This window comes from Panthera onca, chromosome E1, assembly GCF_046562875.1.
Source record: "Panthera onca isolate mPanOnc1 chromosome E1, mPanOnc1 haplotype 2, whole genome shotgun sequence".
Lineage (NCBI taxonomy): Eukaryota > Metazoa > Chordata > Mammalia > Carnivora > Felidae > Panthera > Panthera onca.
The window spans coordinates 10,312,933-10,325,458 of NC_138352.1; the positions used below are offsets into that span (position 1 = coordinate 10,312,933).

The following is a 12,526-nucleotide window of genomic DNA, read 5'->3' on the forward strand; positions in this document are numbered from 1 at the left end:
TTGGAGCGAAAAGAGAACCAGGGCTTGAAGAAAATGGTGCTAGATTTGGAGAAAGAAAACCGAGTTTTATGTCTATATCCTTTTCACAGACCTGTAGTTGGAGCTGGAAGGTGACTCACAGAATCCAGCTGATGAGGGGCATCTGCACGGAACCGTTAGTGAGAATCACTTACAAAGGCACACACATGTCATTATTTGGCTTTGTCATTGCCTCAGCCTATAATTCGGAGTAATAGGCATTCCCAAATATACTGTCTGTTATAGTATTGGGTTATTTCCATTAAGGCTTCCTTCATAAACCACATCTGAATTTTTAGGAACAAATCAGATTTGAACAGAACCAGGAGGAAGGATAATGAAAAGGGAAAACACCCTGTTCTTTGCAGTGACAGTAGAAGAAAAAGGGGAATGCCAGAGAAGAGGAGTGGCTTTCATGAATGCCCCAGAAAATGGCATCACCCTCCTCCCACTCACACATAGGGATCAGGCTCTCAGCCCCTCAGTCTGAGCACCTCTCTCTCCTGGCAAGCAGGAAAGAGTCTAAAGTATTTCTGTTTGCTATAAACTTTGGAGTGTGGGTTTTTCTAAAAAATTTTTTTAACATTTTTTTTTTTTTCTTTTTGAGACTGAGTGTGAGTGGGGGAGGGGCAGAGAGAGTGAGATACAGAATCCGAAGCAGGCTCCAGGTTCTGAGCTGTCATCAGAGAGCCTGACTTGGGGCTTGAACCCACAAACTGCGAGATCAAGACCTGAGCCAAAGTCGGACACTCAACCAACTGAACCACCCAGGCGCCCCTGGAGCTTGGGTTTTTCTGATCCGGGAGCTACTTCCTACTCTGTTCTGAAAGAGGCACCATAATGCAAGTCTTGAAACCTCATCCCAGAAACTGGAGGAAAGGCTGAAGTACCTTTAGAGAGAGTAGTAGAGCTTTAGGAATGTGCCCTCCTGGATGGGGAAGGATTGGATTTGGCATTTTACGAACACTTGGTTTCTCTTGGTTTGTACCAGTCAGACCCAAGCTTGGTTCCTGGGAAAGTGGGGAACGTCTGGTGTTGGGCCAGTGGGCTGGTGATGTAGGCAAGTCTCGCCGCTTTCTTTGGGTATGACGTCAACTGGGTTCATGACTACCCTGTAAAGGGGAATGAAGGGAATCCTTTCTAAAGGTGCTAAAAAGGAGATTTCTAAATGAGTATTCGATGATCCCCATGTTAGCCAGACCCTAAGAGGCACAAAGGGCAGTGAAGGGTGCCGAAGTGGAGCATAAAGGCCCTCAGAGGCCATAGTTCATCAGCCCTTGCTGGAGAGCTGCATGTCAGCCTATCATCCCCACAGCCAAAAGGAGAAGTTGGGAATCCTCCAAGTACTCATTTCCTCCTCTCTGGCTTACAGCTTCCTCTAAAAGCCGGTTCCTTGCTACCTGGCAAAAGGAAACAGGGAGCTGGCATGTACTTCACTGGGAGCTAGGCGGGACGGCAGCTTTGTGGTGCCCTTAAAGTCCTGTCACAATATTGAACTAGAAGGAAACAGGTCTTCCTTCAAAAATTAAGAAGAGGTCCAGTTTAGTGTTTACCTAATCTAGAATCTTCTTGCTAGAACTTTGTCCCGGCCCATAACTTTGGCTGCAGATTATGGCGGTGTGCAGACCCTCACGCACCATTTACAGAAGAAGGTCCACAGCCGCCAGAGCTCAGTTAGGTAGTGGTTGCTGCAGAGGTGCCAAAACAAGATACAGGAGTTGGGGTAAGGGGGCAACAGTGGCCCAGTGCAGGGCAAACAGTCCCGTGGAGAGATACACTTGTTTCCTCTGGGTGGGGCCTTCGGCATGGCTGGTCTTCCCAGCTCCACAATTTTCTCTTTTCTAGCAGAGGCCACTCCAGAGCTGTTGAGTCTTCCTCGAACATTTTTGAACAATGAGGCTGTTTGCTTGGTTTGTGTAGAGGTTGCCTTGGGAATTCTCCATCATTTGTGTGTGAGCTCCAAAATCTGTTGTTGGGACTTGTCTGGCTTTGCAGGGAGGGTATGGCGGCCTTGTTCAACACTCCATCCTGTCTTGGTCACTCGAGCAGTGTCATTAGCACCCTGCCTTCAGTGGTCGCTGCCCTGTGGCCTTGGAGGCTGCTGTATCCCTTTGGGAGATGCTTGAGGGCTGCCAGACTAGGGCATGCTGTGGCTCCTTGGCCACCTCACTGGCTGTCTCACTAACTGTCACATCAGTCTGGGCAACGGCAGCTGTTCAGGAGGGCCAAGGTACCATCTCCCCTCACCCATCCTTTATGCCCCACACTGTGCCAAGCTTTGCGATTATAGCAGTTTTTCTTGTATTCCTGAATGTATTACCTAGGCCAGATGTTGTGGAACCCCTTAAGAGAGGACCCTATATCAGATTGTAAGGTGAGGAAAAGCTTCTCAAAGGAGGCTACACTCAAAGTGGAGTCCTGAAAAGTTCAGCCAAAAACATCATTTTGGGCAGAAACAAAAACATACGGAAAGACAGGAAAGAAAGAAGGCCTGTTACCTGCTGAAGGAACTGTAAACATCTCTTAGGACCAAAACACTAAGTGAGGGGTTGAAATGACAGAGGTCAGAAAGGTGTCAGATTATCAAGGACCAGATACACTGTACCCAGTAGTTTTGATTGTATCCAAATGGGGAGCCACTGAGGATTTTAGCAAGATAGTGCTGTGAAATTTGTATTTGAGAAAGAACAGTCTGAAGAGTGTGGAGGACAGCAAGGCTGGCAGCTGGTAACTTAACAAAATTACTAAAATGGTTAGTAATTACAGTAATGTGATAATAGTTAAGATTTACTAGACTAAGTTTTAATGGATTATTTCAATTTATCTTGGAACAGACCTTTGAGATAGGTGCCTTTTTTTTTTTTTTTTTTTTTTTTTTTTAAAGTTTATTTACTTATTCTGGGGTGCCTGGGTGGCTCAGTCAGTTAAGCGTCTGACTCTGGATTTTAGTTCAGGTCATGGTCTCATGATTTGTGAGTTGGAGCCCTCCAATGGGCTCTGTGCTGGCAGTGTGGAGCCTGCTTGGAATTCTGTCTCTCCTCTCTCTGCGCCACAGCACAGAGCCCCACGTGGGGCATTGATCTCATGATCATGACCCAAGCCAAAATCAGAAGTTGGACACTTAACCGACAGCCATCCAGGTGCCCTGAGATAAAGAGTGCTGTTTTTTTCTTTTCTTCTTTAATTTTTTTTTTTTTTTTAATGTTTATTCATTTTTGAGAGGGACAGAGCATGAGCAGGGCAGGGACAGAGAGAGGGAGACACAGAATCTGAAGCAGGCTCCAGGCTCTGAGCTGTCAGCACAGAGCCCAACGCAGGGCTCGAACTCACAGACTGTGAGATCACGACCTGAGCAGAAGTCGGACGCTCAACCGACTGAGCCACCCAGGCGCCCCAAAAGTGCTGTTTTTTCCAAGCCTATCTCACATATGAGGGAAGTGAGCCCTGGTAAAGTCACACTGCCAGCTAACAAGGGCCCTGTGGCTATTTGGCCCCAAAGCCACTTGCTAAAGCCCATACAGTTTGCTGAGCTTTTAAGCACTAATGAAGCCATCAAGAAGTTCTATTAACTCAACTTCAAAATTATCTCAACTGGTTACTTCTCGTTCCCTCCTCAGCTGCCACCTTAGCCCAGCCACCATTATCAACAGCCTGAACTATTGCAGGTTGACTGGCTTCACCACCGTCCCCATCTCTACATTGTCCATTTGGACACAACCGTTCGAGTACTCTTTTCAGTCTTTAAGTTTTTATTTAAATTCCCATTAGTTAACACACAGTATAGCACTAGTTTCAGGTGTACAGTATGGTGATTCATCACTTCCATACAATACCCGGCGCCCATCACAAGTGCACTCTTAATCCCCATCACCTATTTAACCCATCTCTCCACCTCCTTCCCCTCTGGTAACTATCAGTTTGTTCTCTAGAGTTAAGAGTCTGTTTCTTGGATTGCCTCTTTTCTCGCTCTTTTTTATTCCCTCTTTGCTCATTTTAAGATTTTATTTTATTTTAAACGTTTATTTTTCTTAAGTTTATTTATTTTGAGAGAGAGCATGGGGGAAGGGCAGAGAGGGAGAAAGGGGGAGAGAGAATCCCAAGCAGGCTCCACATGTTCAGTGCAGAGCCCAGTGCAGGGCTTGAACTCATGAACCATGAGATCATGACCTGAGCCAAAATCAGTTTGGACGCTTAACCGATTGAGCCACCCAGGAGCCCCTTTAAGATTTTTTAAAGTAATCTCTACACCCAAGGTGAGTGTCAAACTCACAACCCTGAGATCAAGAGTCCCATGCTTTGCTGACTGAGCCAGCCAGGCTTTTTAATTTTTGTTTTTTAAGAGAGAGTGGGAAGGGCAGAGGGAGAGGGAAAGAGAGAAAGAATTCCAAGCAGGCTCTGCACTGTCAGTATGGAGCCCGATGTGGGGCTAGAACTCACAAACTGCAAGATCATGACCTGAGCCAAAATCAAGAGTTGGACACAACTCTTGTCCACCAGGGGGACCACCCAGGTGCCCCAGGAAGCATTTCTTTAAAAATTGTTATTTATTTCAAGAGAGGGAGAGAGAATTCAAGCAGGCTCCACCCCTGAAGTGGGGCTCAAACTCATGAACTGTGAGATTGTGACCTAAGCTGAAGTCGGACACTAAAAAGACCAAGCCACCCAGGTGTCCCTGCCATAGCTTCTTTATCCATTCATAAGTCCATGGACTCTTGGGCTGTTGCCATAATTAGGCTATTGTAGATAGCGCTACAATAAACATAGGGGTGCATGTATCCTCTTGAATTAGTATTTTTGTCTCTTGGGTTAATACTTAGAAGTACAATTGCTGGATAATAGGATAGTTCTATATTTATTATTTATTCATGTATTTATTTTTGAGAGAGCGCGCACACACACACCTGTGAGTGAGGTGGGGAGGGGCAAAGGGAGAGAAACCAAGAATCCCAAGCAACTTCCATGCTGAGCATGGAGCCTAATGCCCCATGGAGCCCATGACCCTGGCATCGTGACCTGAGTGGAAATCAAAAGAGATCTAGTGACCCAAGGTGGTTCTATCTTTAACTTTTTTTTTTTTTTTTAAACTAAGCTCTACACCTAATGTGGGGCTTGAACTTATGACCCCTAGATCGAGAGTTGCATGCCTACTGACTGAGGTAGCCAAACATCCCCTCTATTTTTAACTTTTCGAGGAACCTCCATACTGTTTTCCAGAGTAGCTGTACCAGTGTGCCTCCCCACCAACAATGCATGAGGGTTCCCTTTTCTGGGCATCCTTGCCAACACCTGTTGTTTCCTGTGTTGTTGGTTTTAGCCATTCTGACAGGGGTGAGGTGATATCTCATTGTAGTTTTGATTTGCTGCTTGTTTTCAGTGTTAAGCCATTTTTTCCTGCTTTCTGTCCCAGTGGCTTCCCATCACGAGGCACTAAGTGAGCTGGCCTTTGCCTGACTTCAAGCTTGAGTCATACGGGCTTCAGTCTGAAGTAGGAACGAGACTGACTTCCTGCTCCAGAGCCTTTACACTGACTGTTGCTCTATTTCAGGGCTGTTCCTTTCTCTTGTCTTCCTGTGGCAGGTTCTCCCTCCTCCAGTCCAGGTAGGCAAGAGATAAAATTACTTCCATTTTCCAGATGACAGGGACAGAGAGGTAAGGACTGACTGAAATGGTGGTCTCAAGTTCCATTTGTAGTATCTTTTCCACGAAAGCACTGTCTAGTTAACCCAATGACAGTGTTCAGTTGAATTACTGATACATAAGGACGTATGACGAAGTTAGAATAGTTAAGAGCAACAACATTATCTGATGAGTTGGGGTTTTGTTTAGGGGGCTGCCATAAACAGATATCTTATTTATTGGAATTCTTGTCTAGAAAGGACAAGGTCAGGAAGGAACATAACAGAATAACAAAATTAGTAAAGCCATAGCTAAGGAAAACATGGCCCAGGAGAGTACTCTTTTGTTTATTTGTTTGCTTATTAGTTTATTTGTTTTGAGAGGCAGGGAGGGGCAGAGAGAGAGGGAGAGAGAATCCCAGATCAAAGCCCATGGGCTTTGAACTCATGTACCATGAGATCATGAACTTGGATCAAGTCCATTGCTCAACTGACTGAGCCACTCAGGTGCCCCAAGAGAGAACTCTGTAAAAACTTGAGCATGTTAGGACTTCGTGTAGCATGTAATGAATTTTTAGAACTTAGTATTGGAGGATGATAGAAATAGAGGAAAATCTTTGAAATTTGGCACAGATAATTTTTTTTTTAATGTTTATTTTTGAGACGGAGGGAGGGGCAGAAAGAGATGGGGACAGAGTGGGCTTTGCCCTGACAGCAGAGAGTCTGAAATGGGGCGCACAAACCGTGAGCACATGACCTGAGCCAAAGTTGGATGCTGAACCAACTGAGCCACCCAGATGCCCCAGCATAGATCATTTTTTAAATGATCTCTGTGCCCAACATGGGGCTCAAACTCATGGCTCTGAAATCAAGAGTCTCATGCTCTACTGACTCAGCCAGCCAGGTACCCCAGCACACACAGTTTTTTGAATGAATAATACAGAGCTATTAATAAAGTTGGAAAATAGCTAATCTTCAAAATGAATGTTAGGAAGGCCAACAAGCATATTTATTCCCTAATGGTGGAATCCTGGAACAGATGGAGTCTCTGAGTATGTCCACATCCTTAAGAATGAGGCAGAAGTTTTAAACATTTGTCCAATAATTCAGTGTAAGCCAATCCCTATTTTTATATCACGAAAGCAGCATTTTTTACCTTAATGCATTATTACACCTCCGAGACTGTGTCTGCCTTGGTAGTCTGCTCCTTTCATTTGTGCTTGATTTTGTTACAAAAAGCAATCATTAAAGCTTCTTTTCCCTTTTCCCAAGATTTAGAAAATAGGCATCAGATACAGAAGGCCTATGCCAAGTAACAAATGAATAACCTAACCCGAAATGATGGAGGCACACTGATAAGTGTGCTGGTACACTGTACAAAAGGATGCTAGGGAGCTTACAAACATTGATGATGTAAAACAGTGATTTCCAAGGAACTTAATCAGACCTTCAAAGGGCCTTAGAAACCTGCATTTTTCACAAGGGCCCTAGATGATTCTAGGCTTTGATTAAAAGTTTGATTTGGGTTGGGGGCGGGGGGGATGTGAAGTATAGTTTGGGGAAGGACTTAACCTTCATCCTGGTCAGACTATAAATACAGTAAAATTACAAATCTTGTAACTGAACAAAAATTTCTTCATGCAAAGTATTAAACCTGAACACAAGATGGTTTTTAAACTGTCTTATGTATACAGTTGTATTCATAAAGTATGCTAATCAAAAGCTATACAATGAGAAACATTAACAGTGAATCCAAATGAAAATATGTTCCTCTGAATTCCATGTTTCCTGAAGCATCAGAAACCACTAATCTTTTAGTCTTTTTTTTTTTTTTTTGAGAGAGAGCGCGTGCGCGCTCATGCAAGTGGGGGAGGGGCAGAGAAAGGGGGGAGAGAGAGAATCTCAGTCAGGCTCCACACTGGCACCACAGAGCTCAGAGCCTGATGCAGGGCTCAAACTCTCTAATTGTGAGATTATGACCTGAGCGGAAGTCAGATGCTCAACTGACTGAGCCACCCAGGTGCCCCAGTGTTTGTTTATTTTTGAGAAAGCATGAGTGGGGGAGGGGCAGAGAGAGGACAGAGAATCTGAAGTGGGCTCTGCACTGACAGTAGCGAGCTGGACATGGGGCTTGAACTCATGAACCATGAGATCATGACCTGAGCCAAAATTGGACGTTCAGCCAGCTGAGCCACCCAGGTGCCCTGATCTTTACTTTTTTATCTTTAAGTTTATTTATGAGAGAGCGAGCAAGAGCGAGAGAGCACGTAAGCAGGGTAGCGGGAAAGAGGGGGACAAAGAATCTGAAGTGGGCTCTGCACTGACAGTAAGAGAGCCCAGTGTGGGGCCTGAACTCACGAATCATGAGATCATAACCTGAGCCAAAGTCAGACACTTAACCTACAACCATCCCATCTTTTTTTTAATTGAAGTATAGTTGATGTGTTAGTTTCAAGTTTGCAACATTGAACAATTCTGTACGTTACAAAATACTCCCCACCAGCAGTGTAATTACTATGTCATCACACAAAGATTATTATGTTCCCTGTGATGTACTTTTCATCCCCACGACTGACTTATTGACTTATTTTCTAACTAGAAGTTTGTACCTCTTCACCTAGTTCTCCCATCCTCCCACCCTCCTCCCCACTGGCAACCACCAGTTCTGTTTTTATAAATCTGTTTCTTTTTGTTCTTACACATTATTCTGTATCCACATTGTCTGCATCTGATTGGATCCTTGAATTTTATTTTCACTGTGACATTCTCCATAGATACAGATTATTGGCTGCCACTTTGAGGGTTGACCTTCCTTCTGGGTATGCACTGTCAGTCCTCACACAACACAGAGAAATTTCTTCCAAACGGATTTCGGCTTGTCACTGTCCCACCTATCCTTTTATTCAAAGAACATGAGGGGTCCTGCTCATGCTCTGCTCATATGGATCCTACTCTCTGACCCCGACTCTCCTCGGGTTTGAACCCACAGCATTGCCTTAAGCAACTGGTGGTTTGTGGCCCATCTGACAGACCTGTTGGATCACTGCAAGCTCCTCCAGTCACACAACCTCTAGTAAGTATGTGGCAGCCAGGCCAGCCCTTGGGACTTGGCGCGGGGAGGGGGGTCCACTGTAAGGAAGCATGGTTGGCTGTGGGAGGGCCCTGAATGGAGCAGGCCATGGGTTTTGGTCTCATGTTACATTTTATTCCAGCTTCGGATCCAACATGAGAGAGTTCCTCCTGCTGGAATATGCCTCCGGCCTGTTTGCTCATCATAGGTAGGAAGACCCCAACGGTGCTTTTCAGCATGCAAGATGGTGTTCTTTCCCATCTGGTTCCCTGAAGTCTACGGGGCGTGCGGGAGGAGCCATCTCAGTGCCAATCCTTGAGCTCCAGGGCAGCACCTGGGCTCTCCAGGCCCTCATGTCTGTCCTCGGACTGTTGCAGCCTCTGGCAGTTGGGAGTGGATTACTTCGACTACTGCCCTGAGCTGGGCCGAGTTTCCTTGGAGCTGCACATTGAGCGGATCCCTTTGAGCACTGAGCAGAAAGCCCTTAAGGTGCTGCGGATTTGTGAGCAGCGGCAGATGACTGAGCAAGGTGAGCCTGCCCTCTTCCCGGCATACTTTCTGCTCATGCCGTGCCAGCCACACTAGAGAGAGGCCGGGCAGCGCGTGCCAAGAGATAAGCCAAAACAGGAAAATTACTGAGGAAGGAAGGACAAGGAGCTGGGGATCCACCGAGACTTAGAAAGCAATGGAGCACGTTACCTTTTAAAAAGATTCTTACTCACTTCTGTCTCCTGCCTACTCTAAGTTCAGGGTTGGGGTCAGCTTCTCCCAGGTGGGTTGCTGTTGCTAAGGCTGCTCAGTGGGGAAGAAGTAGGACCAGAGTCAGCTCAGGAGGAGCACAGAAAGGAAAGCAGTGTTATTTGTTCCTCCTCCCCTCACCGTTGAGTGCAAAAACTCAAGTTTTCTTTTCAAGGCATTTGCTTGCGTATGACCATCTCTGAAAGCACATGGCATTCAAGACCCAAAGGGTGTTTTTGACACCTGGACAGATAATGAAGGAGCTGACCTTTGGAGAGCAATAAAAATCTTTTTGCCATCCCTGAAATCAAACCCACTCACAAAGCCAGTCCTGCCAGGGTGGGTCATAGTGTGATCAGAGCCAGGAGACAATTTATAAACCCCAAAGTTCCCAGTGTTACCGACCAACTTGTATTTGGAGCCTGTGGACAGGCTGCAGAAAGCTCAGAGGAGTCGGGAAGCCTGTTTCTGTCCAGCAAGGGTTATGAATGGAGTGACTTGCAGGGTGAAAAGTTAACCTTCTTTCTTTTTTCTTGCCAAGTTCGCAGCATTTGTAAGATCTTAGCCATGAAAGCTGTCCGCAACAATCGCCTGGGCTCTGCCCTGTCTTGGAGCATCCGAGCCAAGGATGCAGCCTTTGCCACGCTGGTGTCAGACAGGTGGGTTCAGTCAGTCCCTTTTGGCTTTCTGGGAGCTGTATGGGAAGTTGGGAGGTTGAGGAAGTGGGGCCTGGGACTGCCGCTCTGACCTCTGGGCCTGGCCTTGCAGGTTCCTCAGGGATTACTGTGAGCGAGGCTGCTTTTCCGATCTGGATCTCATTGACAACCTTGGGCCAGCCATGATGCTCAGTGATCGACTGACCTTCTTAGGTGAGTCTTTGGGCTCTGTCCCCTGGACCTTCGGCATGGTGGAGATGGGAGGTACCATCTAGACTTCTCCAGTGTTTCCTTCCTGTTAAGCCCAAATTCCAAACCACATAGAACCCTGTGTGCCAGACTCTGCAAAGCATACTTTCTGGTTAACATTTCCCAGTGATTTCAAAATTAAAGAGAAAGGTGCAAAAGTAGTTGCAGGAATAAGGAACTCCCATGTACACTTTATCCAGATTCACCATTTATATTTTGCCTCATTTATTTTATTAGGTTTTTAGGGAACAGTCTGAAAGTAAGTTGGAGACTTTGTTTCCCTTTCCTCATAAATACTTGAGCATGTATTTTCTAAGAACAAGAACATCCTCCGATATAACCAGTTACCAGAATGCTCTCCTCAAATCTGTAATCTACATTCTGATTACATCCGCTGTCCCAGCAAGGTCTTTTATCAACTCCATGTTTACAAATTCAGTTGTCCTGTCTCTTTAGTGCCCCTGCCTTTCTTGGTGTTTCTTCACTGTGACATTTTTGAAGAATCTGTTCAGCTTTCTTATAGAACGTTCTCTATAATCTACGTGAATGGGGAGGGGCAGAGAGAGGGAGAGAGAATCCCAAGCAAGCTCCACACAGCCAGCACAGAGCCTGACTTAGGGCTTGAACTCACAAACTGCGATGTCATGACCTGAGCTGAAATCAAGAGGTGGACATTTGACCCACTGAGCCACCCAGGCACCCAAAACATGTTTTTTTTTTTTTAATCCTGTTGTTCTCATTGGTCCAGGACGTTTGTTGTCAGTTCTGAAAGAATCTCTCTGCTTTCATGTGGCTGGTCTGGGGTTTCTCTTGGCTTGTTTAGGGCGAGAGGTGACCTAGTGTTCTCTCTTCACAATAGGAAAGTACCGCGAGTTCCACCGATTTTATGGGGAGAAGCGCTTTTTTGATGCGGCTTCTCTTCTCCTGTCATTGATGACTTCTCAGATTGCTCCACGATGTTTCTGGGTAACACTACTAACAGATGCCCTGCCCCTTTTGGAACAGAAACAGGTACAGTTTTAATCCACAGTGATTTTGTGTTTTATAGTCTTTGACAGAATGCTTCATTCTGTAGCTGTTGCACATCCACACATCATCTCCCAAGTAGAGCCCTGTGTGGGGGGCATTCTCTCGTAATGCCCTGCCTGGAAATAAGAGTATCTACGATGAGAAAAGCTACTTAATTTGAAATGAGGCAGCTGTCTACTAACAATACTCAGCCTAGTGCCCTGACGAGAAAGGCTGGGGGTGACAGTACGGGTGCTGTTCTTCCAGGGCTGATATATGAAGCCTGCCCCTCCAAAGGGCATGCACGGAAGGCAATCTCTGAACCCGGGCACATGCCCAGATCAGCGCAGGCCTTGGTTGGGAAGCATCTAAGCAAAACGGCTTCTTTTTTCTCTTTTAGGTGATTTTTACAACAGAGCAAACATATGAGCTGATGAGATGTCTGGAGGACTTGGCCTCAGGAAGGCCAGTGCGGGGAGAGCCTGGTGCTCAGCGACTCCAGGTCATTTTAGCTTTTGGGTTGTTGATTCTATAATGGCGAGAAGAAAAGGCTCCCTCTATCTTGGACTCCCCTACTTCCCTCCTGAAACGCTGGCCCCTTACAAACTTGTCCTTCTTGGTTTGGCTCTTAACCTGTAATTGACACACCAGCTTGTTTTAGGAGAAAGTGGGGTGATCCTAGTGTTCTGGTCTCTCCTCGTCTGTTGGTCAGTCGCAGAGGTTCTTTGCATGCAGTTCCCTCAGATAAATCACTTGCTAGAAGCTATTAAGGGTTAAATGCCCTTGGTCTGCCTCTGGGTCACATAGAACCTTGCAGAACTTTAAAGAAGGAACACTTCCTGCCATACCTTATGCTGGCCTTCTTTGCTTTTTAGGAGGACATAGAGAACACCAAGCTGGAAATGCTGAGACTTGCTCTTGCGCGAAATCTTGCCCGGGCCATTATAAAAGAAGGCTCACTGGAAGGCTCCTGAGGCTAGCCAAGAGCTGCTGTAGCCTGGCATCTTTGTATGACAATGTATATAAATTTTTGAAAGAATAAAAACATTTCTTCCCCCTCAAATAGAAGGCAAATTCTTAAAAGTTCAGCTAGGGGTTTTTTCCTACCTCTGCTGTGAACTTAAGGTGTTAGAAAGTACGCGTTCTGTTCTCCTTGGCATGGAACTTTTTTC

At 45.8% G+C, this 12,526-nt stretch overlaps 1 protein-coding gene across 2 annotated transcripts in view; it reads left to right on the forward strand.

Moving 5' to 3' along the window:
- The window catches only part of NUP85 (nucleoporin 85), a 36,628-nt gene extending 24,229 nt beyond the window's left edge, over window positions 1-12,399 (forward strand). For both annotated transcript variants that reach the window (XM_078438158.2, XM_078438159.2), the window contains exons 12-19: window positions 8,623-8,706; window positions 8,846-8,911; window positions 9,081-9,232; window positions 9,983-10,100; window positions 10,210-10,310; window positions 11,206-11,357; window positions 11,755-11,856; window positions 12,230-12,399. In XM_078438158.2, coding sequence (XP_078294284.1) covers window positions 8,623-8,706; window positions 8,846-8,911; window positions 9,081-9,232; window positions 9,983-10,100; window positions 10,210-10,310; window positions 11,206-11,357; window positions 11,755-11,856; window positions 12,230-12,328 — 874 coding nt within the window. In that variant the 3' untranslated portion in view covers window positions 12,329-12,399. The remainder of the gene's footprint in view (window positions 1-8,622; window positions 8,707-8,845; window positions 8,912-9,080; window positions 9,233-9,982; window positions 10,101-10,209; window positions 10,311-11,205; window positions 11,358-11,754; window positions 11,857-12,229) is intronic.
- Window positions 12,400-12,526: the final 127 nt, after the last annotated feature.